The sequence below is a fragment of the Ambystoma mexicanum genome, chromosome 7q, assembly GCF_040938575.1.
Source record: "Ambystoma mexicanum isolate Mex_15411 chromosome 7q, UKY_AmexF1_1, whole genome shotgun sequence".
Taxonomy (NCBI): Eukaryota; Metazoa; Chordata; class Amphibia; order Caudata; family Ambystomatidae; genus Ambystoma; species Ambystoma mexicanum.
The window spans coordinates 46,872,115-46,898,855 of record NC_090941.1 but is presented as its reverse complement, the minus strand read 5'-3'; the positions used below and the strand labels follow the sequence as shown (position 1 = coordinate 46,898,855).

Below are 26,741 nucleotides of genomic sequence, written 5' to 3'. Positions count from 1 at the left end.
TCCAAAGCAAACTTGCAAAGCGCGCGTGCAAAGCGTGTGCATTTGCAGTAAATAGCTTCCTGTTGGCTGGGGGTGGGGTTTCACCGCAGCACGTCCTAAGGGTAAGAGGGAGACAAACTACCGTGAGTGCACTGGTAAAGTTCGCCTAGGCAGTTGCTTAAGCAGTTGCACAAGCAGTTGCCTTACACAACTTAGCTTGCAAAAGTCACAAGAGTTCTCACTTTGGTGCAAGGCAAAAGTTAATCACACTTCGTCACTTCTCGCGGCGGTAACAGCAACCTTTCCAAAGCAAACTTGCAAAGCGCGCGTGCAAAGCGCATGCATTTGCAGTAAATAGCTTCCTGTTGGCTGGGGGCGGGGTTTCACCACAGCACGTCTTTGGTGAAAGGCAAAAGTCAATCACACTTCGTCACTTTGCCGGCAAGTCCAGTAACGGAGCGTCTCGCAGCGGTAACAGCAACCTTTCCAAAGCAAACTTGCAAAGCGCCAGCTGTCATCTCTGGTCTAGTTGGCCCACCTCCTCCTTAACTTATTGTTTAATTGCCTGGAGGGCCAATGACGTAAATCAGGCTTCCCTTATATTTTTCTATGACTACAGGAAGGACCGGTCCTTCGCGAGAGACGTGACATTGCTCTGTAATGCTGCGATGGCATCCTCTGCGCTGCTAATGTGTGCCTCCGTGATCCGCTGCGTCGCCTTCTCAAGCTGTGCGCGTATGGTCGCAACATTAACTGTGATGCCATTTAATTTGTCATTGATGGAAGCAAATCCCTGCTGTATTAGGGCCATCACTCCCTGCAGATCAGCTGGTGGTGCCGCTGGAGCACCCTCCTCCTGTGCTAGAGTGTCTGCGTCTCCGCTACCTTGGGCACTGGTTTAGTGTATTTATCCACAGTGCCGCTTTTCTTAGGACCAGCCCCTTTAGGCATGATGTGGCACCATGCGATCGTTATGCCTTGCTGGGTAATGCTCCTGGCACCGATCTCAGCCTTGCACCTGATGTGCCACTCCCAGGTTTCACATGTGCAAGTGGTGCTTTGGAGGGACAGTCAGTGGCAGCAACAGAGAGCTGCCTTGTAGTGTTTCAATGCCACAAGTTCAGAGATGTCTCGTGCTCACTATGCTGAATGCTGTAGTTCACATTAGGTAATGGTTGGTAGCTTTCGCATCTATTTCCAAAATTTGCAGGCACCCCCACCGCCCACTCACAAGTATAATAGTATTTGGCCGATCCCCAGTGCCACCACGCACTCAACAAGCAGCAAGTATACGCAGTGCTGATTTTCTTTTTTTTGTGCTCGCAGGCGTAGGGCCGGGGCCCAGCGTGGCAGTATCATACTGCTTGTGAATTATGAGCTCACCCAGCAGTCAGGAACGAGTGTAATGCGAGTCGGTGGGGGGGGGGGCGGGTTCAGGGGGCACAGCTTGGAGACATGTTGCGTAGCTAATGGGTCGAATGCCACATTCCCCTGTACATTTCTCGCCTATCCGCCCCGGGCAGGCTACTGCAAATTGAATGGCTCTGAGCGCAAGGACAAACGGTACCTCAGTCCACCGTTGGCGGTGCTCATAAATCACCCACGATCCGCTGTGCAGGGGAGCCAGAACGGCCGGCTCCGACTTTGCCGCTGCTCGTTCCCGCCGTTACAATCCCATCAGAGCTTTTTTCATATCCCTCGCCTCCTATGGGGCCGTGCAACCTCCGATCTCCATGTAGGTGCCGTCCCCTGTCGGGGAATCATCTCAATGTGACTGAGAGCTCAATTTACTGATGATCCATGTGTCCCAGGTCAGCTCCTGCACTCGGCCGCGATCGGGCAGAGTTCCGCACATGGGCGCCCACCTGTTTTCTTTACTGCGATCATCAAGCCAAGCGCAGCCTCATTAACATGCTGGCCTCTCTACTTTCAGTCCACGTCGCAGCAGCTCGCCATGTGTCGGCTCTGCACCCCTTGGAACCAGCGTTGCCTCGTTGCTTGCAACGCGCACCAAGTGCGCTCTCACTTTTCAAATGACGATTTGCATATTTTTTTATGCGCGGGTGTCATAACATGAACGAGAAATTCGGCGGAGATTCTCACTCGCAACAGAGCTCACTCAGATGCTGCCATCTTAGTCAACACTCAACAGTGTCCCCTGAGTCTCTCTCTCTCTTGATATACCATGCCTGTCTCACACAGGGCATACAGAGTTTATATCACCAGCTATTTTGTCATCCAGCGTATCATTTTCAGACACACTTGTTCTGTAAAGTAGTTTTACAAAGGTAGCGGGCGCCCCTCTCTCGCAAGAACAGACATGATAACCTGTTCAGTGGTTATTAACCACTTGAGAGTTCGCAGCCACTGCTTTTACTCACTGTGCCTTTCACAGATGGGAAATATCCATTTGCATATCAGTCTTTGTCCTGCCCAGGGGCAGTCCAGCACCGAAATACAATGGCAATTCCAATCTGAACGAGAGTACCACCAGCAACCCCATACACGTGTTTCACCCTTGTTGGGGATCATCAGTGAGGTGAAGCTGATGCCTCTCTAAGCACAGTGAGTGGGAGACCACGTCTGGTTGCCCCCAGGAGACCTAGGGTTACCAATCCCAGGTTCCTTAACAAATAGTTTTACAAAGGTAGCGGGCGCCCCTCTCTCGCAAGAACAGACATGATAACCTGTTCAGTGGTTATTAACCACTTGAGAGTTCGCAGCCACTGCTTTTACTCACTGTGCCTTTCACAGATGGGAAATATCCATTTGCATATCAGTCTTTGTCCTGCCCAGGGGCAGTCCAGCACCGAAATACAATGGCAATTCCAATCTGAACGAGAGTACCACCAGCAACCCCATACACGTGTTTCACCCTTGTTGGGGATCATCAGTGAGGTGAAGCTGATGCCTCTCTAAGCACAGTGAGTGGGAGACCACGTCTGGTTGCCCCCAGGAGACCTAGGGTTACCAATCCCAGGTTCCTTAACAAATAGTTTTACAAAGGTAGCGGGCGCCCCTCTCTCGCAAGAACAGACATGATAACCTGTTCAGTGGTTATTAACCACTTGAGAGTTCGCAGCCACTGCTTTTACTCAAAGACTGATATGCAAATGGATATTTCCCATCTGTGAAAGGCACAGTGAGTAAAAGCAGTGGCTGCGAACTCTCAAGTGGTTAATAACCACTGAACAGGTTATCATGTCTGTTCTTGCGAGAGAGGGGCGCCCGCTACCTTTGTAAAACTGTTCTGTAAAGTATAATTTAGTTGTCCCAGAAAATCTTGTAGGTTAGCACGCTCGGGATTCAATAGATTTTTATCACCACCCAATATTTAGTCTGGTTTCCAGATTGTATTGCAAACTTTACATCCAGAATACCATATGGATCTTGTGATTAGTGATGATTTTATAATCAGATCATTTTTAAAGGCCTCAATTAAACCTCCAGATGTGCGCCACCTCCAGAATACGAGGCTTCCTGCTGATAAACATTGTATCCATCACACATTGCCTGTGATGTTAACCAAACATCTTGCAAGATCATTGTATCAAATTGCATTACATTTTCCATCAGTTGTTCATTTTTTAAGCAAATTCTGGTGACCCATTGCGTTCCATGATATCAAGCTAATTCCATTTCTATTTTGAGTTAGTCTGTTGAAAGCAGCGCTTCTCAGCAAGCTTGTAATTCTCTGTAGATGGGATTCCTGGGAGCCAGCCCCAGTCATCCAACATTTTCCCCACTGGTATTTTTGTTTGAAGCTAATAATTGTGTGGTGCGATCTGAACCTAGTGTACTATGACAACTGATTCTTCTGACCTCAACTTCTTTAACTACTTTCGGTGGCCATACACCAGCATCAAATTTGCAATTGGCAGCTAAGTTTCTCGTTATATATGGTATCGAATCATATCTCATTATTTCACTTTCTCCCAATATTGTCTGCAGAACTATTTTTGATGGTAGAGTGGCAATACTAATGTCAGTTCGTCTTGGATCTAAGAAATCCACCAATGCAATATCCTTCGATGTAATTTTGGTACTACATGGAAAAGTGACGGAATATTGGAACAGTTCAAGATTATCCCTTTTGGAATCTTTCAGGACAAATTCCAGGAACAGGCGATTCATACTGCCTTACTTTTCCCCTTAGTTTTTTCGGTTTATAGGATCTCGGCAGATGTAGCAAATATCTTTGCTCTGTTTCATTGTGATTGTGTCTACGTGATTGTTGCTAGGAATACTCCCCCCTATTCCACTGTAACAGAATAGTGGCTTTAATACTTGTAGGACCCACGTCACCAGTGATACTGGTTAAAGTTTCGGGGCATGATATCATGGGGGCTGGAGGATCAGTGCTAGTTGCAACGGTACATGTTGCTTTTACTACACGAGGAAGTAGAGCCTGTTGTGTATAAATGTCCTTACTGATCTGATGTTTTACATTCTTGTTACTAGTTATGTTAGTAGTTTTTTCATTGTTAACCTCAATATTTAGTGCAGTACTTGCTGCCTCCTCCGTAAGGTGTAGGTCCCTCAGGAACTTTCTGGAATTCCGTTTGTTAGCATTCTTGACTTTTTGTTTCATGTCATTTTTAAAAATGTGAATATTGTTATATTTTCCCTTTTTTCATGATCTCCATTTTTTCATTACTTGTTCCGGCAGTGTATTCCCTAGGGTATTATCAATATTTTAACCCCTTTCGGATATATCTCCACACTTGGAATCCTCCTGTGTTTCACAGGCAGGTTACACTGTTCAATAGCCTTATTTGAGGGATGGTCCTGTAATTTCAATATCATTTCTGCTAGCATTAGTGTGTTGGCCTTGAATTCCATTTTAATCTTTTTATACAGCAAAGCAAAATCACCATATTGAGGGCTGACATAGAAGGGGAGGTCAGCTTGATTTTATCATCTAGATCTCTTAAGTTATGATGATGAAGTTTAGAGGTTTCTAAAATAATGAACGAGTCAGAGCTGATTGAATTGTGCTCTGTATAGATTGAATCCATATCTGTGGACTTTGTTCCATTGGGAGACCTGTTGGTACATATTCCCTGAGTTGTCCCGACATGTCCAATGGTACTGTTCCCTTGTTCCACAGTCATTATTTGATCAAGCTCGAGGTCAAGTAGGCTTAGGTCATGAATCGCGTTGTTATGCCGCTGGTTATCTCCAAGTTTAGATCTGAATGTATCATACCTGGCTTAACGACTTTGGTGCCAGTTCCCGCTGTAGGATAAACATCCGTACATTTTCGAATTGGCGTTTTGCTCGTTGGTTTGGACTTAAGTGTCATTTTTCATTTAGAGTTCTCCCTGTTGTCATCTCCTGAAGACCCCTGTTGTTGTTGCAGTTGATCCCTGGCTCCCAAAAGACATGTCTCGCTCATCTCAGTGGCTGTTGCCATGGTCCGTTCCCTCAGATGTAGTTGCTGTTTGCACGCCACTTTTTCTTTATTATGAATACTATGTGCTCCAGATAAAATTTGGAAGTGGGAGTATTTTACTCCCTGTTTTTTAAAGTTGGGATTAAATGATTTTTTCGTGAGTAAAAATGTATGTCGAATTCTGAATGAGGGTATGTTATAAGCGAGTAAAAAGTGTGTTTTAACTGAAAAACGGAAATGTTTTTGTAATAATTATTTCTTTGAACTTAGTTATTCATGCACATTAAAATAGACCTGTTTCCTTCTTCTGATAAGGCAGCAATGATGGTAGTTTCTTCCTGTGGTGCTACATGCACTTCTGGTCCAAACATATCCCTGGAGTTACGTGGGAGTTGCTTCTGTTTCCTGTTTTTTTGTTGGGGGTATTTGTACTCCCTATTTTTATTTTTTTGGAGTATTTGCCTATTTTTAGCAAGTAAAAGTTACTGATACACCCATTATTTATAGGTCTGAATACTCTGTTCACTGCAGCCTCTATTATGTCATCCCCTATCTTCCCCTGATTAGAAGGTCGATTACATAAATGGGTAGTTTGCTCACTATTCCCAACATTATTGGCAACGTGACCATTGATCTGAGTTCACACAATAACTGCTGAGCACATGTTATTTAAGGGCCTCATTAACATTGGCGTTGGTATTGACATTTGCATTTGTACCATCAACATCTCTGCGTTCTAAATCTTTTCTTGCATGCTATTCGCACAAATCCTCAGATCGTACATAGAGGTAGGACGGTCGACAGTAAAATACAGGACCGGAAAGGTAATATTTGGAAATATAACAGTGATCAATTTTCACAGCGTTTTCAGTAATGGTTCGTCACGGGGATCTCGGGCTTAACTGATCTACTGTAATTAAGTATACAGGGTGTAGACTGCCTTACAAAGGAATAACTTGTAAATGACTAGTCTTGCCGCAAACCTTCATTTAATTGCACTCGCTGAGTCACTCCGCGGGAGCTGTATGCCCAGTCCTGTTTTAAAAAGCAATGTATCGCACCCAAAGCTGCTCGCCAGAAACTCCAGCAGTAATTCCACAAATTGCTAGTTGATTGTACCAGATTCTTCAGTTTAAAGGAAATTTGCAGATCTGCATGCATTTGTCGAGGAATGAAGCAAACTTCTAGAATTTCTGACTACAGTAGTATTTAGGAGTTAAAGAGCCATGGAGAGAGGCCTGAGCCCTGCGCAACCCCGTCAAATATGATGAAAGGCTCTACTTGGACGGTGCCAGATTTGACTGCTGAGGCTCGGTTTTACAGGAAAGAAGAAATCTGTTTTACAGCCGTTTCTTGAATACCAAATGATTGTTGTTGCTGCTATAGGAGGATATGATCTTTAATGGTGTCAAGCAAAGCAGATGAGTTTAACCGGAAGAGGACTGCTCGATTGTTTTCATCAACACTGGTTAAACGCACCTCCTTCGTATAGAGTAGATCTGATTCAGTGCTGTAGAGAAACCTGATTAATGGCGGTTGAAAAAGTTGTCTTTTGCTGTATTCCGTGAGTTGATTGACAGCATTTTATTTTCTCACAAATTTTCCCTGTGAAGTTGTAAGTAATCGGGTGGAAAGTGGTGAGTGCATTGGTATCTAAAGAGGTTGTTTTAAGCGTTCTTCAGATTCAAAGTACATCTAAAAGATACATTTGTACACAATAATAAATGGGAATTATTTACATAGTTGGCGGTTATCCTGAAATCCTGATGTCCTTGGGACCTTGAGGATCGGAGTTAAGCACCTCAAGTGTGACTGATGCTGAAATCCCAATGTAGCGTCCTCCATTATTGTGCCTTCTTCGATTCTGAATTGGCCTGATGGTATTTTAGTGCCGATCTTTATTTTAGGTGTTCATTTGTATGTTTTTCTTACAAAGTGTGGACTTCTCTCTTAATGAGTTTTCTTTTTTTATTTTTTTTAGCCTTCCATAGAGCAGAATGTCTGCTGTTGAACTACAATCATTGTCCCAGGATGAACTACGGAAAAGACTTTACCAAACATTTAAAAACCGAGGCGTGTTGGACACTCTTAAAGTAAGTGACTTGTTTCTTACCCAGTTTGACATTGTAGTATTGTAGCCCTGAGGAATTTACATATGCTCACAATTCTCTACATGAAGACCTACCTACCTACAGACCCCCAGCATCGGAATCAATTCTCCAAGCTACTGCATTCAGTAATCCTCACTTGCACCGTGTTCAGGATTGGTGTGTGACTGTGGGTGCAGAAAAAGGCACTGGCACACTCTCCACATTTTTATTTATTCATTTACTATGTATGTGTCTGATAAGATAACTTTCTTAGTGCTTGGGTTCGATCCCAGCACCAGCCAGTTTATATGCTTTATTTATATCCACAGGGTGTGTTTGATACACATCTGCTCTCTTTTATGAGCCCCTCTGGTTTTCTTAATTTATTGAAGTTTATTTTCCTCCTGTGATTTTAAATAATTGTTTACAAAGCCCAATTTCCAGTTGAGAGGTTGACCCTTTCTACAAAGTTATAAAACCCACGAACTTGTATTCATGCAGAAGTGTCTGTGCAACTGCTGCAATCAGACGGCCCATCCAGGCAAAACAATTTTGTAATTTTGGACATTTGCAGCTCGTTTTAATAAGCATAAAGCACAAATCAATGCCATTTCTGACATCTGACGCTCACAGGGATGGTGTTCCAAAGCCCTACAATCAAAAACGTAACTCGGCAAGAACTTGATTTCAATCCAAAGGCACAACCGGGACATCAACGGTGCATTGCTAGAAGTTTAGTATCTAGCTATTACTATTTTATTTTTGTGCTGCTGCAAACTTCCAAGGTCCATGCCACTATATTCTGCAGCATAGGGTCTGGCATGGATTCACATGCACATGAATATTCCCTGTCGCCAGTCCGGGAATCCTCGGTAAAAGAAAAACAGTTTCACTGTCACTTACTGTCTTTTTCCTATAAACCCATCACTGAGCTCTGGGTCATACTGCCCCCAGCCAATGACTGCCCACTCCCTAAGTCCCTCCTATGGCAGACATCTTCAGCTTTTTACTGCACGTTCAAGAGTTGGGAGTCCTCGTGTTTTGCTCTGTAGAATTTGTTTGGCGTTTTCGATATTTTTAATGGAAAAAAAAAAAAAAAAGTCAGGTATGTGGGAGGAACATCAAGGCGAAAGAACGTTACCAGGGGTAAGTAACTTGTTGTTCTTTTGATTTTGATATCCCTATGCACTGATTATCTTTAGTTGTTAGGGCAAGCATAGGTTTTGGACACAGACTTTTAAGTTTAACTCTGTGACTCAGACTTTCCTTCATTTGGTTCAGAAATCCCACCTTAGCATAGGGCAAAATAGGCCTTCAACTAATAAATATCTTTTATTTGAATTTTAAGTCTGTTGTCTGTGTCTTCATGACACCTTCACAGATATGTAATGTTTTTCGTATTTCAAGCAGAGTGCTGCTTGCAACCCAAATCAAAACACCTCTTGCATCTGAGCCATAGGCTCCCTCCACTTTTTAGACACCTCCCCAAGGTCGTCAGAGATGCGATAAGTTACTTTGAGCTTTGATATTTCTACTTGATACCAAGACATGACTAATATATCGCTGTTTGTCCATTCATAGAATAACCAACCTCAATTTGAGACTGTACCACATTAACTATACAGACTTTAAATCCATACCCGTAGGAAAGTTCCCTCATACCAACCCACCCCCTTGCAAATGCCCCTCATATGCCCATCCAACATAATTATAATGGTAAGTATGTCAACGACGTTGATCTCGGACACGATGTACCGTCCACCCCTTTGTGCCCTTATTCCAGATAGCAAAACATGAAAAGAAAGAGATACCATCTGCTTGATTTGTTTATGAACTCACACTTATGTAGAATGACATATGTAGATTCAACGTCTTCCCCAGTGCTGCTGTTCACAACTCTGTTGCCATTCTTAAAGGTCCCGCGTACCTGTGCTTTTCCAAAATAACTACTACGTTCAATAAGCTTGAGGCTCTCACTGCTTTGCATCGATTCTTTCATCATCCTCGTCCCAGTACTTGGGTAGTTATGGGAATCAAAGTCCACAGATGTCACTTGATTACGATTTTTGGAGAGTCTCTTTTAAGGACTTCATATGACAATTCAGTTCTTCTTGAAGGGAAATCGAAACAAAAAAAGGTTTTCTTAGAACTTTTAGAAAAGGTTTTCTTGGAGCATTTGAAAAAGGTATTCTTGGAGCTTGTAGAAAAAGTATTTTTGGCACTTTTACTTCTTAGAACAGAAATGGCAGATTGGTCTGAAAGGTGCCGAGACTAGTTTTCTCTTCTCTTTTTTTCCTAAAAGGGAGAGGGTGGACTGATGCATGGCAATAGGCCATTAGGGTATAGGACATAAGGGGGTTTCTTTCATGGGTAAATTGTGGATACCGCGTCTCATCCAACAGAGCTGTGTCTTACCCCCAGTAGTTGTCTCCTCCCATGTGATCCTCCCTCATATAGCCGCCCCCAGGGTCAGGATCAGGTAGCGGCTGCCGTCCCCCAGCCACATGGGATGAGGTCACCACCGGGGAATATGTAATGACTCCATTGGAGTCATCACAATAGTCTTCTGGAGAGTGAGTAGGTGGCTGCATGCCAAGAAGATCAGGTCTACCAAGAAGTCAGGCGACTGGTGGAGGACACATAAAGGATAGGTGATCCGGTGCTGAGTGAGTACAAGAGGGTGAAGGATGAATTGAATGTGGAGGGAGAGTTAATTTACAGAGGACAAAGATTAGTGGTTCCACGTGGAATGAGTGAGACAGTTGTGAATTTGGGCCATAAGGGCCACATGGGTACAAGCAGGACCAAGTCCATAATTCGGTTAGGTTTCTGGTGGCCACATATGGAGGAATTTATTGAGGTGCATGTTAAGAGTGTGAGGAGTGTCGCAACAGTGACAACATTTTGGAAAACCTGGTATCTCCCATGGTCCTCCCACAAGTGCTCATGGTACCATGGGGGACTGTGACAGTAGATTTCTGCCACACAGCCTACACTCCACGTAAATGGCGGGGCACTCCTTGTCCATTGCAAGATGTTGGGTGCTACCTCAACACCTGAATTCATGATTGGTTTGGCGATTGCCAGTTCCTTCCTTGCGAGAGAATACGCTTCCTCGCCCTCTGTCTATTGTTCTCCATACAGTGTCTCTGTCTCCAATGCAAACATGCTTGGCTGTAGTCTTACCAGACGACTTGCCCTTGCGTACTAAGTTGGCCTCTGAAAATTCCTCACCATCTTTTGAACTCTCTCTGCATAATTCTTTGATGCATTACGTGGTATGTTCTACTTGTTTCGCTATTAATATGGACCGATTAATATTAGTCTTTCTCACTCCAGAGTTCTTGTCGCACTTTGTCATCAGAGCGCTTGCGAGAGGCCTCTCAAATGTTCCTCCTGGAAGCATGGTTTGAACTGACATTTGATGGCCAAACCCCTCAGGATTATCATGAACTCTCTGATGGTCTCACCTTTCTTCTGCTCTCTAGTAGCAATTTGATAAATGGCAAGGATTTTATTTTCCTTAACCTCAAAAATGTCTGTCGAACTTGACTAAACTGGTCTCAAGGGCATTCAAAACAGCACCATCTTCAGTTGTGGGCTCAGGGAGTCTCTTTAATATTTCCTCACCTCCAAGTCCCAAGCAATAATCAAGTAGAGCATCCTTGTGCTCCACTGAGTAGTTTGGACCATATACAGCCAAAACAAATTTGAGGAAGTACTCCTTCCATCTCACTGTCGGCTCACCTCCCTGGGGCAAAAACCGAGCAGGGACTGGGATATTCACCATGGAATTTATTTACTCTTTAAAAATACTTTGCACTCACTCGGTGTTCATGCCCCTTCCAGATACTCCTGCTCCTAGCTGAACTGTAGCTGCATGTCCACTCACTAAAAGTACTGGGGTGAGTAGAGGCAATAGTGCATACAGCTTCTCCTGTCATCCGTGCTGTAGAAACTTGGCTCCTAACAGGTATGCATGAAAGAAAGACTTTACCTATGAAGATGCACCCAATGTAACTTTATTCGCCACAAACAGTTCAACTCCCTTAAAGTATATTCTGCAGTCTCCTCATCTTACGGCAGTACTTACCAGCACTAAAATGAATAAAAAGAAGACTGTTATGATTAGTCAATTTTGGATCAAATCCAATATAGACGCACGCACCTTCACGCAATAAGGTGATTTCCTCCAAGTCCTTGGGATTCGCACCCCCGCATGGAGAAAAAAATGAATCCTCTTCCTTTCAAATGGCTGAGATACTGAACCTCCGAAACCGCATCCACACTCTATGGCGGATTCTCCCGTTGCCTGAGGCATTTATGCACAGCACAACTCAGAACGGAGCACCACGTATGATATTGCTTTGGATGGCGACGTCCCCCTTTGCCATGGACACAGATGCCTAGCCAGCAACGGTTACGAGCAATATGCAGGTGTCCCAAAACCCGCAGAAATCCATCCACACTGAAGGTTTCCATTCCCAAAATGTTTCCAGCCTCGGCAAAAGTGCCCCAACACCAGCAGCTCAACCAGATCACTTCAGACAGCCTTCCTGCTGTTCAAACGACGGTCCGTCTCGACACTCCCCTTCACTGCAGTCACATAGCAGCAGTTTGTCGCCACTAAAATAAAGAAGGCGACTCTCCAACGAGTGTGTTTTATTTCATTAGGTGAAAAGCCTAAAGACTGCAGTATGAACCTTCTCCTTCAGTAACTCAGTCCCAACTGACTACGACACATTCCAGACCTTGACTTGGCATTCTGATGTTCAACAGTAACATTTCCACCCAAAGACCTCATGCCATGTAACAATACCATTCTATCCAATATTGTACTATACAACAATAGGCTTCTGCCTGATCTCCTGGTGGGGTACGGTAAGTAGAGGGAGTAAGCGAGACCCACACAGCGATAGACATCCTGCTCTTTTGTTTGTGCTCTGATGCTTATTTACAAAGAAAACGCCATTGGAGCCAACAAACCCCAAATCCCAAAGCACCACCTAGTAGCTACCCCTGAAAGTTAATCTTGTGAGGGGTAAGTAATGCGAGGCGGACAACTGTTTGTGGATTCATCAAAATATGCTATTTTATTAATGAAAATGTATGTAAAAATGCCTCATTATCCCCACCCTATTGGGGAGTACCATACTTAACTAACATCTTCTAACATAGGATAACTGGCCCTCGCACTAAACAAAACACACAAATACAATATATGGCAATACAATATAACCAACAGTATTAGTATAATGTTTGAATGACCTTTTCTTATCCTGCGTATGGACCCTTCCCCAGGATTCAAGTTAACTTCAGAATGTTCAACAAATAAGAGGTTTTGAACCAGTTCTTGTTAGTTCCAAAAAGTCCAAAGTAAAAGTTCAACAAACACAGTTCCACTGGTGACAAGTTTTGATTCTTTGTGGAAAGATCAACTTTCAACTTCCAGAACAGAAAATGGCACCAATGGTAATCCTGGTTATGGCAATTTGTTTCTTCTTCCAGAAAGCTTGCCAGTTTGAAATGCATTGTAATATTCCCACTGTCAATAACATACAGTTATTAATCAACAGTTCCAAAACTTCATCAGTTAGTCTTAATATGTACATTGGTATATTTGTCAGGGTGACTTCTTAGTGTTGCTGCTTCTACTTCAACAACCCCAGTTCTACTGGCTTTTACTATGAGAACGGACACTTTTGTGGCACAGTACTTTATTTGATTCAGACTGCTGCAACATTGCATCCACTGACAACTGGATATAGCACCATGTCTGAGTATTTCAAACTACTACTACAGTTTCAATGATTTGAATTGTTAGACAGGCTTCGACAAGATACACTCTTATGACTTCAACCTCTTCAGGTAGGCAAGGCACTCTACCTTTTGAGTAACCTTTTTCAAAAAGGGGCAGCCTCTTTGCCTTTCTTGTCCTCTTGCAACAAAAACAACCTTGAGCCCTTAAGACTCGCTTCTCTCCTGCTGTCAGTCTTTGGCACCACAGGTTGTGTCTACTTCAAAATACTCGTTACAAGCAACCAAATCCCCTTTCCTGGCTTTACTCACACCTTCCTGCCAGCTATCAGCCCAAGTAATTGCCCAGAAGCCATGGTGCCACTCTCTTAGCTTCAGGTTATGCTTGCACACTTGTAATCCAAGACACTTGGTTGTTAAAAACTTCACAGTGCAGCTGGATGGCTCTTTAACACTTAGAAAGGCTGGTTTCACTATTAACAGGAGTTGTCTCTGGGCTTGAGTAATGCTTGTTCTTCTCTTTAACAGTTTATAGTCTTTACTTCGTTGAAATGAAAGGTATATCACTTCTAGAAACAATATAAGATTCCGTCATTTTATGTTGATTTGTGTTTTTGGAAAAGAATAAATAGTTATTCAAAAAATAATCATTCCGTCATTTAGTTGAAAATACAATTAGGCACAAACAACCTTTCTTTAAAGTAGATTTTAAGGTTTAAAGATGTATATAAAATGGCATTCCCATGTAAAGGCAAAGCATAGAGTTCAGGCCTCCTTTGGGAAACACAATTGGGTACACATAGATTCCAGTCTTTACAACCTGTTACTCGTGAAATGTCAAGGTTAGGTATTCGTTAATGGTTCTATCAGCATTCCCTCTCCTTAATTGGGGATACGCGACACTAAACAATGGATTTCAGTACTTTAGCTTCTCACACACGTATCAGTTCTTTTTAAGGTATACGCAAGTGCTACATTCCCATTGTTTACAATACTTTGAATGCAATAACAACTTCTGCTCGCATAACATCATACGCAAGTCAATAAGGAGCTGGATACAGTCTAAGGAATGCATGGTATCAAACAGTGAAGACAGACGCAAGTGATCACAGTTCAAGGGTGTTTATTGAACTTCAATGGGTTGGTTGAACACCTATCTAAACCTAAATCTAAGGATGGGAGCAAGCTACGACCATCAAATAATAACACAGTCCTAGTCGAGTCTCTGTCAAAATAAAAGGGCCTATACTAATAAACCTATTGCCAATCCTTACTTCTAAATAAATGGTGCGGAAAACAATGTTATGCAAAAAGAAAACTGTTCAAGAAATGATACCGTTGGGATAGTTGAGCAGATGGCTTCCCTTCCCCACGTTTTTCAGCACGGGACAAGGCAGCACGTTAGAGCTTCGCACACACTCTGGCTTCTCTGCCACGAGGACACAGTTCAAAGCAAAGATATCAGGGCCTTCTGCCAAAGCCTCTTTTCCAACAACAGTCTCTTACTGCAGAGGGCCTGTCGTAACATAGCATCAAAGTTCCTTTCTTAGTATTTTTACATGCACAAGTTCTCGCTTCCAGTGTTCATCATGGGTCTCCCTTCTTCAGGTTTGGACCCCATTTTAACACAATGTTTACAATTGGTCGAGGGGCGTGGCTTGGGCTTCCATGGAGTAGTACGTGCTTCCCGTGCAGCTCCGGAGGATCCGACAGATGATCTGTGAAAACTACCTTTAAAAATGCGCCACTGGTTCCAGAATTGATCACACATGCACGGGAACGTGGGTTCTGCTCACTGTATAAAGACCGAGAGAATTGTTAGTGGGATTCTGGAGGAATTGCTCAGCGAACGACGGCAGCTGTTCGGTCCATTGTCACACAAGATGGCCGACAACAAAGGAAACTAAGCTAGAAAACCCGAAGAGGACGAATAGAGGCGGCGGCCACGGGGAAAGAATGACGATGGCGAAGTGGAGACGGAGCGAAACCCCTGTGGCGGTGACAGGCCGCACCACAACAGGCACGAGAAGCGCTTGCTCGGCATTGATGAGTAACTAGCAGTGGCGAGAGGCGGCGGATGGCGCAACTGCTTGAATATCACCACAACAGCCGATAAGAGTGGAAAAGACGTTTGGGGAGACACGCGGATGCTGAATCGCAATAGAGGGGCCCAACGAAGGCTGGAAAATGTCAGCACGAGGGGCCGTGGGCAAGAATAAAAACAAACAACCCACAATGGATATTTTTGCCAAAACACAACCGTCTCCTGCGGCCATCGCACCCAAAGGCCCGAGGGCACCACAGCGGCTGATAATCATCAGACTTTAGAGGCCATTACGGAGCTGAAAGACTCTTGGGGGGGGGGGGGGTTGCAATGTTGGACCTGCGCACTTCCCTGGAGGCTAAAATTGAAGCAGTGGGCATTGAAGCCTCCCTGTTGAGACAAGATGTCAGGGGGCTGGCGGAACGAACAAGCAGCCTGGAAGGTGCAGTGAAAACTAACACGGACACCAGCACCTACAATACAAAGGAGATCCATGTCCTTAAGCAACAGGTGGCCAACTTGGAGTCTCAAGCAGAAGAAGCGGAAGGGAGAGTGAGGAGAAACAATATCCGCGTGGTGGGTTTGCCGGAGGGTGCAGAGGGCCAGGACCCGACTGATTACATCGAGAACTTACTCCTACAAGGAATTGGGCCTGGCACACTCTCGCATTTTTAGTGGAGCGCGCACACAGAGCCCTTATGAGGAAGCCGAGACCAGGGGCCCCTCCACAAGCGATAATCGCCAAAATATTGAACTACAAAGACCGCGAGAAAATACTGGAGTACTTCCGAAAAGGTGGAACAATCGAAAGGGCCTCGATCACCATCACGGCATACCCGGATTATACTATGCTGGTCCAAAGGCAACGGTACAGCTATGTAACCATCAAAAGGAGGCTGCGGGCGGCTGGGATAAAATATATGCTTCTGTACCCTGCGAAATTGAAGGTGGTGCACAAGAGCAAAATGTATTTTTTTGACACTCCGGAAGAAGCAACGACATGGTTGGATCTGCAGGGCTGCCCGGAACAAGACACGGAAGAGACCCAAGATGGACGCGATAAGTGACTGGGATACGGTATGCATACTGTTAAGGCGGTGTGTGAACATCCCAGGGGCGCCTCGGCAAAGGCTAAGAACAATGGGCGTGGCTGTAGGAGGCTGATATTCGATAAAATACTGCTGATTGTAATGGACTTGATGGACTGGAATATAGTGGCGGGTACATATATTTAAATTGTATAGCAATGTGTAGTTATCCAATATAGGAGCGGCAGGGCAAAAGCACCCTACCCCCCGAATTATAGTTGTAGTAGGTTGGCCACTAGGGCGGCCTCACCCTGCAGAGCTTCGAGTACAGGCGAGAGCCAGAAAGAGCTAAATGCGGGGGAGCCTGAGATCCAGGGATGGAGCTGGGCAACAGAACAGTTGGGGGGGGGGGGAGGGGTGATGTTGGGGAGGGGACGGGAGGTGGGACGGAGGGGGAGCGGGAAGTTTGGTGTGTTTTTGGTTAAAGGGAATTTAGTATGGGATGCAAGCCTATACAGATTGGATTGGAATTGAAAGTCAATTGAAAGTCAAACTGCACCTGGAGGAGAGGGAATGGGACTACAACAAGCCATGGGGGACCTTTAAAATACTCACATGGAATGTGCGGGGGCTTAATAGCTACTTAAAAAGGAACAAGGTTATGTTGTATCTGCGTAGGCAGAAAAATGCATTGCTGCAGGAAACCCACCTTACACGTGAGAGGATGGACATGATTGTAGGAAAGTGGAAGGGAGTGTTGGTTGGCTCATCGTACTCTGCCTACGCAAGAGGGGTACTTATATGGTTGGCGCCACATGTCCCGTTTCAGCGATTGCAGACGGGAGGATGGTTATGCTGAGGGGACTGGTGGAGAACAGGGAGATAAGTATTGTTAACACATATGCCCCGAACCAGAACATAGCAGCGTACATTAGGACATTGAGTGCGAACCTGAGCGCATGTGTAGGAAGCGCGGTGATCTGGGCAGGGGACTTCAACTGTGTATTGAACCCGAGGGTGGACAGATCGGATGGGAAATTGGATAGACCGGCCACTGCAGCCAGGGCGCTACAGACATTGCTTGATGACTTTGGGTTGGAAGATGCATGGAGAGTGTGGCACCCCCAGGAAAGGCAATATTCACATTATTCTGCCCCACAGCAGTTATCAACGAGGCTGGATTATGTCTTCGCATCACCTGAAATGATAGCGGAGATTGCACACATAGAGTATAGGGCCAGGGTCCTCTCGGACCACTCGCTCCTGATTCTTGCGTGGCAATACTGCCCCCCGAGAGCGAGGATCCCGACATGGCGCCTACGAGCGGAGGCGTTGCGGGTCCCCTTCTTTAGAGACGATTTGAGGGAGGAGATTGTAAACTATTTTGAAACAAATACTGGGAGCGTGGACTCTGCAGGAACACTATGGGAGGCCTTCAAAGTTGTCATGAGGGGTGCGGCCATAGCGAAATCCAAGGGCCTAGAAGGTGGGGTTTCGGCTGAACTGCGGGAGACGGAAGTAAAATTAGAAGAGGCCTTAAAGGCCAGAGACGATACAGCGGAGAAGCTAGAATTGATACTTAGGCTACAGCAAAAATCTGCGGAATATTGGGAGAGATTGTGTAACCTTAATTATAAAAAATACATAGAGACAGCATGCGGGAGGTGATAAACCGGGGAGACTTTTGGCGTGGTTAAATAAGAGTGAGACCCCCAGAGCCACAATCGGAACTATAGAGAGAGAAGACGGTAGTGTAGAGGACACCCAGGAGGGAGTTAATCAAGCGTTGGTGGATTATTATAAAGTATTATACGGAGAAGATGGGGAAAGTAGCCGTGCAATGATGGAAGAAACGTTTGAGGATATGGGGCTGCCCAAGATAAGCGAGGAGGAGAGAGAGGAATTGGACACCCCGATTACCCTGGAAGAATTGGGGGAGGTGGTGAGGCAGCTGCTAACTAGTAAAACCCCAGGGACAGATGGGCTCCCAAGCGAATTTTACAAAGTATACATAGAAGAGGTCCCCTCCCCCGCTGCTAGAGATGATAAACGAAGCGTTCGAGATGGGACGCTTACCGGAGTCACTGAGAGAGGCTGTCATAGTACCTCTCCCTAAACCTAATAAACCTGGGCGCAGCTGTGGTTCCTTTAGACCCGTGTCAATGCTGAATCAAGACGGCAAGATATTAACTGCTGTCCTAGCGAACAGACTGAAGAGGGTCATTAGCAAATTAATACATCCGGATCAAACGGGCTATGTCCCCCATAGAAACACTACCAATAATCATAGGCGACTCCAGAGAATCATTGAGTTTGGCAGAGAACGTGATGAGGAAATGGCAATCGTGTCCTTGGATGTGATCAAGGCCTTCGACTCCGTCAAGTGGCCATGGCTGCTCGTGGCCCTGAAGCACTACGGGTTAGGGCCTGGATATATAAGGTGGGTAAAAATTTTGTATAGCAAACCGCTGGCTAGAGTTAAGACAGGATCTGTGATATCAGAGAGGTGGCAGCTCAGCAGGGGTACTAGACAGGGATGCCCGTGGTCTCCTATGCTCTACATACTGGTGCTGGAACCTCTGGCGATTTATCTGAGGCAGCAATATAACACCATAGGCATCAAGGTGAAAGGGGAGCGGCATTTGATCTCCCTATATGCAGATGACCTGCTGCTGTACGTGCGATTCCCAGAAGAAAACCTCCAGTACATTCTGGAAGTGCTCGGGAGATACGCTGTGCTGTCCGACATAGCGGTGAACCCCCAGAAGTCTATCTTATTCCCATTGGGGGGTGGGGGGGTACATGGGGATTCCAGCGGAGAAGTTACTGGTATTGCAGGTACCGTGGGCGGTTAGTACTTTTCGGTACCTGGGGATAGACGTGTATCACACCGTGGAGGAAGAGCATAGGTGTAATACGGAAGTAGCCATCAAGAAATTTGAGAAGTGCATGCAGTTTTGGGCAAAGCTGCCTTTGGCGATTATGGGGCGGGGAGCAATGCTAAAGATGGTGGTCCTGCCGAGGCTCCTACGCTACTTTGGGAATATCCCGTACCTGATTCCTAAGATGTTCTTCACCAAACTGAATAGCATGTGTAGGGACTTTTTGTGGCATGGCACGCGAAACTGTGGCGTTATGGAAGCTTCAGAACTTCCATGACAAAGGAGAAATAAAGCTACCCAACTATGAGGCGTACTATGTGGCAAGCCAGTTGCAGTATGTTGCCAAATGGCTCCGTGATGAAGAGACCTCCGAACTTAGGCTGTTTGGGCGTGATTGTGCACCTTTTTATTTGAAAGAGATGATGTGGGTACCCAGGGCGGAAATGGTGGGGCGCCCTAAAATGATGCTGCTGGGTGGAAGGTGTGGCGCAGGGCATGCCAAATGATGGAGGACCCGTCCCCATGCTCACCGCAGATACCATTGGTTGTATTGACGGGGCAGACGCTCAGCTGCGAATGATACTCCGGACCCACTGGGAACCGGCTGGGGTGGCAACAATGGGTGATATTTGGCAGCAGGGCTCAAGTATTACTTTTGAGGGGCTGCGGCAAGAAACTGGGTTGCACGAAGGCCAGTACATCACGTATCACAGAGTGGTACAGAGGATTAAGAGAACATGGCCTGAAACTGTGTTGGAGGAAGAATTAGACGCCACCATAGACGTGATATGACACAGCTGAGGGGGGGCCACGAGATTATCAGACTGTATGAGATGTTGATGTCTAAAGTGGGGAAGGAGGTCAAGCAGTTGAGACTAGACTGGGAAATGGACGTCGGGGCCCCAATGGGAGATGGGATGTGGGAATGGGTGCAAGGGTATCATAAGAAGGTGTCCAGAAACGCGAGGCTGAAACAGATACAGCTGTACATAACACACAGGGCCTATATGACGCCTTGGAGGATATCGAGGTTTGAAAATGCAGGACGGCAAGCATGCCCCAAGTGTGATGAGGAGAACGCAGGCATGGTGCATATGTTCTGGTCATGCCCGATCATGGAGAGATTCTGGAGGGGAGTGAAAGAGAAACTGGAAGAAAGAGGGGTCAAGATAGTAGTGGATACGGTGTGGGCCTGTCTGCTGGGGGGGTTCCCCAGACCACAGAAGCTCAGGCATGTAAGCTGAGGGACCTGGTTTATGTGCTCGCAAAAAGGATTGCCATGGGATGGAAGTCATGCAATGTGCCGAAGATAGAGATGTGGTGGAAGGACTTGCAAAAATGGGCAGAAGCCGAAACCATGGCATGGCAAGAAGCGTGTAGCACGGGGGGGGAGGAGGAGAACGAGTCCCTGATGGCCTGGAAATCACTGATAGCCGAACTGTTTGGGTCATTAGCTGACCCGGTTGAGCCTGTAAAGGAGGAGACCGAACCACAGGATGCGAAAACTGAAGGTTTAATGCAATAGACTCGCAAGGGGGGGTGGGATAGAGGGAGTAGTGGTTAGGAATTAAGAAAAGTGTAATGAAACTGTTGGAACATGCACTGTTTGCTTGGTTTATATTGTTTGATTGTTTGTAAAATTCAATAAAATCTTTTTTTTAAAAATGTTTACACTTGGTCTCCCTCATTCGAGCTCGGACCAGGTAATTTCACTTTCTACTTTTTCCTCTCGATATCAAGACATTTGAATGTTATGTTTAGAATTATTTATAGAGCGCACATCCACCGCAAAGGCACCTTGGCGCTAGGACACACTAAACGAGGGCAGTCAGCCACCAGGCCAGAAGAGAAATGTTTTTAGCGCACGCTGGAACTGCAGGTGGCTTGTTAGATTCTGCATGCCTGGGGATAGTCCATTCCACAGGGTACCTGCAGCAACTGAAAATGCCCGGCCACCCAATCGAGTTCTCTGGAATTTCGGAATAGTGACCAGATTTGCCGCTTCTGATCATAAGGCCCTAGTGGGGATATATGGCCTAAATGTGTCCAGAAAAAGTTCAGCACCTAGTCCATAATATGCCGGTGTACAAGGCATAGGGTTTTAAACTTGATTCTCTTTGACACTGGGAGCCAATGTAACGCCCAAATCACTGGACTTATATGGGCACCATATGGCGATCCTGTCGCCACTCGGGCCACCATATACTACAGACTCTGAAGCCGCTGTATCCGGCCCTTTGGTTGCCCCAGGTAGAGGGCATTGCAGTAATCAATGTGGCTAGAAATTGAGGCCACCACCTGAGGGCGCAAGTCCTCCGTAAGAAAAGGCATGATCCTGCGCAGAAGCTTTAGCAGATAGAAGCCCGTTTTACAGACTGTGCTAATTTGTCCGGCCATCGATAGTGTTGAAGATAGCACAACTCCTACGTTTTTGACTGACTTGACCGGAAAGGGAAGATCACCCAGAGCTGACGGCCAGAACGCTGGGTTCTACAGAGAAATCCTACAGGGGGGGCCACCACAATCACCTCCGTCTTGTCCCCGTTCAGTTCAAGCCAGTTGCTATCCATCCAGCTCTTCACGGCCGACACACTCTCACAGGGTATACAGGGTATACAGCATAAAGAGTTAGGCAGGAGCTACCTCTGGGGAACCAATAGCTAGTACAGAGTCCACAGCAAATCTAACTTTGTGAAAGATGCAAACTCTACTCATGTTATCCAATATGCCCTAAATGTCCATTTAAGTGTGTTCTTCATCATCCTTCATATATATTCCGAAACATTCATAGTTACAATCACATAGCTAGGTTTGTAGGGCACCACTTCCACCAGCAGTCAAAGGTAGCTCCTGGTAGCTGTTTGTTTCAAGCTAACTAGGCTCCCTTTTTCTTTATCCAGGAGCTAAATAGCTCCCGGCTCCTGGCGATTTCGAACCCGGAGGCTTAATTGCCCGACTACTACATCTGCATGCCTCTTCAGCCCTCTTCCTCGTCTCAGTCCTTCTAGTATTCTGGGATTTGCAGTTTTTCAATTAACAAAGTAAATTTTTCCAATATTTGAAATACTTGCAAGGGTAGACTGTATTCCCTAAAAGTTCTTAAGAGCGGGGCTTTGAGAATTAGATGTTACAGAGGAAGATTGTTTATTGAAGACAACATTTCCATACTCCTTTACGTTGTACCCAGGGGATGGGATTGAGGAAGGTATTTAATTTGTGAAGCGCAAAAAGATCTTTGTTTTAATAAAGTTTGCTCAGATTTTATAACCTTAGGGTTCACAAACTGAGATGTAATGTGAGGTTTAGAAACATTAAAATTACGATAAGCCATTACCTCTTTAGGTACACTGGGAAGAGTCTTCCAGTCAGAGGAAAAATACTGTGTCTCACCCCACGGAATCTCCTCCACACTCTGGGCCCTGTCTCCTCCCAGGTGATCCTCCCGCAGTACACCCCCTTCAGGGTTGGGATCAGGAAGTGTCTGCCTACCCCTGACCACCTTGGAGGAGACTTTAGACAGGGTTTTGATGAGGGATCCGTAGGATTCCTCACATCATGCTGTGATGAAATGACTACTGCTGTGTAGGAATACAGGGATGAGAAGTGGCTAAACTGCCTACTCGGTCCCACACTACTATTACTAAACCAGTAATGATCCCAATCCTAAACGTGAAACGGGTACATCATGAAAGGTAAACCTCCTTCATCTAGTTAGGTTGGGCAGGCTATTTCGGGTGCAAAGGCAGTGAGCTGATAACTGGAGCAACCCAAACCGCTTTAGTACAAGGGTTCCAAATTAAAAGGATGTCCAATCAAGGTTCTATAAAAAGAGACTTTTAATTAAACAAAAATGCAATCAACTAGAAAACACTAGAAAAACCTACAGTTGTAACGCAGGTAATGCAGACTTTTGAAAGGGAGCACTCTGGATGGACAGATTGGCCAACAATCTTTATGTTCTTAGAAGAAAAAAGGCAGAGAAGAGAGGCATAAAAGTAGCTACAATCCCAAAATGTGGACGAGGGAGGCGGGGCCTCTTACCTTTTGGGTTCTTGTCTTTTGGGGGGGATCAACAGTGTTGAGCCAGGCTTCTAGAAGCTTCCTAAGGCAGTGATTTGATTTCTGGTTGATGAGCTGGTCATTTGGATCCATATGCAGTCTGGTCCAAGCAGCAACGGCTCAAAGAAACTTGGGGCAGGCAGGCGGGCAATGTCCACGTCAGTGTAGCTCGCAAGCGATTCATTCTGGGAATCCGGACCCAGAGCTGTTCCTTTATGACCGGGAGGCCCAATCCAGGGTCTACAGGGCAAGCTAAGTCATTGGGTGGCACTCACTACAGAGAGATTATTCACCTCCCGTGAACAGGAGCTTGTTTCCAGTGCCTCCATCAGACAGCGGCCTCCAGTAGCAGTCACTTCCACTGTTCTCTAGGTATGGTTAGCGGACTGAGCTCTCTTCCTTCAAGACTTTGTTATCACCTCTATGGCAGAGGACTTTGGAATGCACTGCACTCCCAACAGAGGTCCAAATGTGCCCCACCCTTCTCTTGATGGTATGAAGATGAGTCAAAGAATGAGGGTGTGCCCCTCTCCTTTCAAAGGCAAAATGTACATGGGATTGTTCCAAAGCTAGCCAGCTGTAAGGGTCCAATCCTGTTGTAACCAGTGTCCTGTGCCTTGTGGCATCACTAACGGAGTACCTTGCCCTGCATGACATGAAGGGGATAGGAAATAGAAAGAGAGCCCTGACAAAACCAAGATGGTGAGACCCTTCTCCAGGTGTACCTTCCCTCGCAGACTATTCACTCCAACCCCTTACCATGCCTGCTGGGTTCAAAGGGTCCCCAGTAATCAGAACACGTGTGTGTATGAAGCTGCATTGCTATGACAATGGTGCCTTTTAAGCACAGTTACCAGACAACCTACCGGGGGCGGGGGGGTGGCGTTCTAAGCCCAGGGGGGAAGTGTACCGTTCCTGCCAGAAAATCAAAGGGGAAACACCCAGGCTATTTTTCCACATAGCAGTTGTAGAGACAGTCTAGATCCCACATAGCAACTGTGGCTACAGTCAGCATAGACACCAATATACATCAGTCCTGTTATAGCTGTCCTTGGTCACAGAGCTGACAGTGGTGTGATATCAAATTGTTGTGGCTGTACTATTGTGTGTCCTTGGCAATCACTGTGCCAAAACTAGGCATGACTTATATTTATAGATTGATGAGCCATCAGACTAAGGGATGCCATAATTATAATGTAGATCAGATGTGTAGAAGATTAGAAAGCCACCTCTGCCTTCAGCAACCATGTTTTTCAGGAGTAGTCCGTGCTGGGAACTGAGATTATCTCTAGACTACCTAAGCAAATGGCCATGTTTTCACTATATTTTCAGCATGGAGCTTTTATGAAAGTAGGGCTGGGATAGCAGGCCTCCTTTTCATGAATCTAATTACCTGCATCATTTTATTTTAATAAATCAATGCTCAAATAAGCAAGGGCTTTTACACCCTCACCAGATGGCACTCTGTCACACAAGCGTCCCAAAGGGCATACATTCAAACACTGCTCGCAGCAGGATCTCTTTATCCCTCTCTCCACCAGTGCGCCACCCACCAGGAGCATAGGCAGAAGCTCCAGTCTTCAGTGATCAGATGTGTGCTGTCTCTTGCAGCCAGCAAATAGTCCTACCCAACTTTGTCTGCGCTAAACGTGGCACATACCACACTGTTCTGCGCTAGTGCCCTGAAGTACTCAAAGGCTTCTGGCATCTGCTAGTTCTACTTAGGAGGTACACAGAAATGCCCCTCCCCCAAAGTGAGTGCAGCTGTTGTGGATTAAATATTGCATTGTATTGTATTGTATTGTACGTGTCATTTATATAGTGCATTTTACCATTATTATAGTCTCAATGCGCTGGTGGTGGGAATGCCCTCAGGGACCACAGAATGTTGGAGGTCATGCAGTAAGATTAGAATGCTTCTCCAGCATGGGGTCTGGCATGGATTCACATGCTCATGAATATTCCCCGTCGTCAGGCTGGGAATCCTCGGTAAAGAAAAAACCAGTATCAGTTTCGTTTCTGATCTGTCTTTCGTAGTAATAACCAATCACTGGTCTCTGCGTCATACTGACCACAGCCAATGACTGCCCTCTACCTAAGCACCGCCTCTGGCAGCCATCTTCAGATTTTTACCGCACGTTCATGTGTTGGGATCCTCGTGCTATTGCTCTCGAGCGCTAGTGCTATTTTTTCACATTTTTTCTCAAAAAACTTCGTTTTTTCGGTCAAAAGAGCCTCAAGCTCCACCGACTATCCATCCGATCTACGGGGACCCGTGTCGGATTCGTCTGCGCCCCTCAAGGGTGAAGATCTCGTCGAGCTACGCTTTTGGAGGACTCCAGAAGTTTCTCAGGCCCGGACATGGCCCAGGAGAAGGGAAGCTCGACGCCCGGAAAGCTGTTCAGGATCTGCCCTGGATGCCAGCTGCAGAACGTCTTTAAGGAGGACGAACACTCCTTTTGTCTCTACTGCTTACATGAGGACAAGACGCACGTGGAGAAGGACTGTGCGTTTTGCGGCAATATGTCGGAGCGGACCATGAAGGACCGCCATCAACGTCTCGCCAACTGGCTGGAAGGGAAGAGCCCGTCAGGCGAGAAGAAGAGGAAGAAATCCGAGCGGTCTTCTAAGACCTTTGAGGACGCCCCGGCGACGGGGGTCCAACACAAGGCCAAGCACCGCGAGTCCGCTGGCACCGGGAGCGCCGAACGGTCGGGCTCTACGGGCGCCAGGCAGGGCGCACCCTCCCCGGCACCTTCAGCCACGAGCCAACGCTCTGGGTCGGGTAAGAGGAAGGGCGAGCACCCGGCGAAGCTCCTGGAGAGGCCCCGGTCGAGCTCGAAGGCCCCATCGGAGGGGGAGCGAGGCAGTGTCCCCCCCTCAAGGATAAGGCGGTGAGCGCACCTAAGGTGGTGAAGGCCTTAATCCATCCGGCCAAGCCCTCTATCGATACTGTCGCGGCGACCCTGGCTCAGCCTGTGGAGGCTACACTAGTGGTGGCGACCTCGGGGCTCAGAGTCTTCCTGCCACCTCGGAGGGAGTTCTCTTTTGTGCCCATCGATAGGACCCCCGTGAAACCCCCGGCGGGGAAGAAAAAGGGGGGGCAGGGCGTCGTCGTAGATTCGGCCTCAACCTCAGAGGAAGAGCTGACTGAGGTCTTAAGCCACGGCCTTGGCGTGGAAGAAGACCGGCCCGTCGGGATGGATCCCGACGCAGGTGATGACGACATCGTCGAGGGTGCCGACGGGGCTCCTGATCGCCCGTCGGATTCCCCTCTGCCAGTGCCGCAAGACAACTCGGCGGCCATTTTGTCGGCTATACAGTCCTTATGTTCAGAGATAAGGACGAGACTACCGTTGCCGACGGAGGAACCTCTCACGTCGGGGGATCCTGAACCGGGACCTTCGGGTGCTCCCCCTCCCAAGAAAAGGATTCACCCTCCACCTCCTTTTCAGCCGTCGCGCCCCGTCCAGCCCTCCTCCCCGTCCACCCGAGGGGATGATACGG

At 46.4% G+C, this 26,741-nt stretch overlaps 1 protein-coding gene across 2 annotated transcripts in view; it reads left to right on the top strand.

The window, feature by feature from the left end:
• The window catches only part of OFD1 (OFD1 centriole and centriolar satellite protein), a 1,295,367-nt gene that overhangs the window by 100,808 nt on the left and 1,167,818 nt on the right, over positions 1 to 26,741 (top strand). For both annotated transcript variants that reach the window (XM_069640569.1, XM_069640570.1), the window contains exon 2: positions 7,356 to 7,467. In XM_069640569.1, the coding sequence (XP_069496670.1) occupies positions 7,372 to 7,467 (96 nt within the window). In that variant the 5' untranslated portion in view covers positions 7,356 to 7,371. The remainder of the gene's footprint in view (positions 1 to 7,355; positions 7,468 to 26,741) is intronic.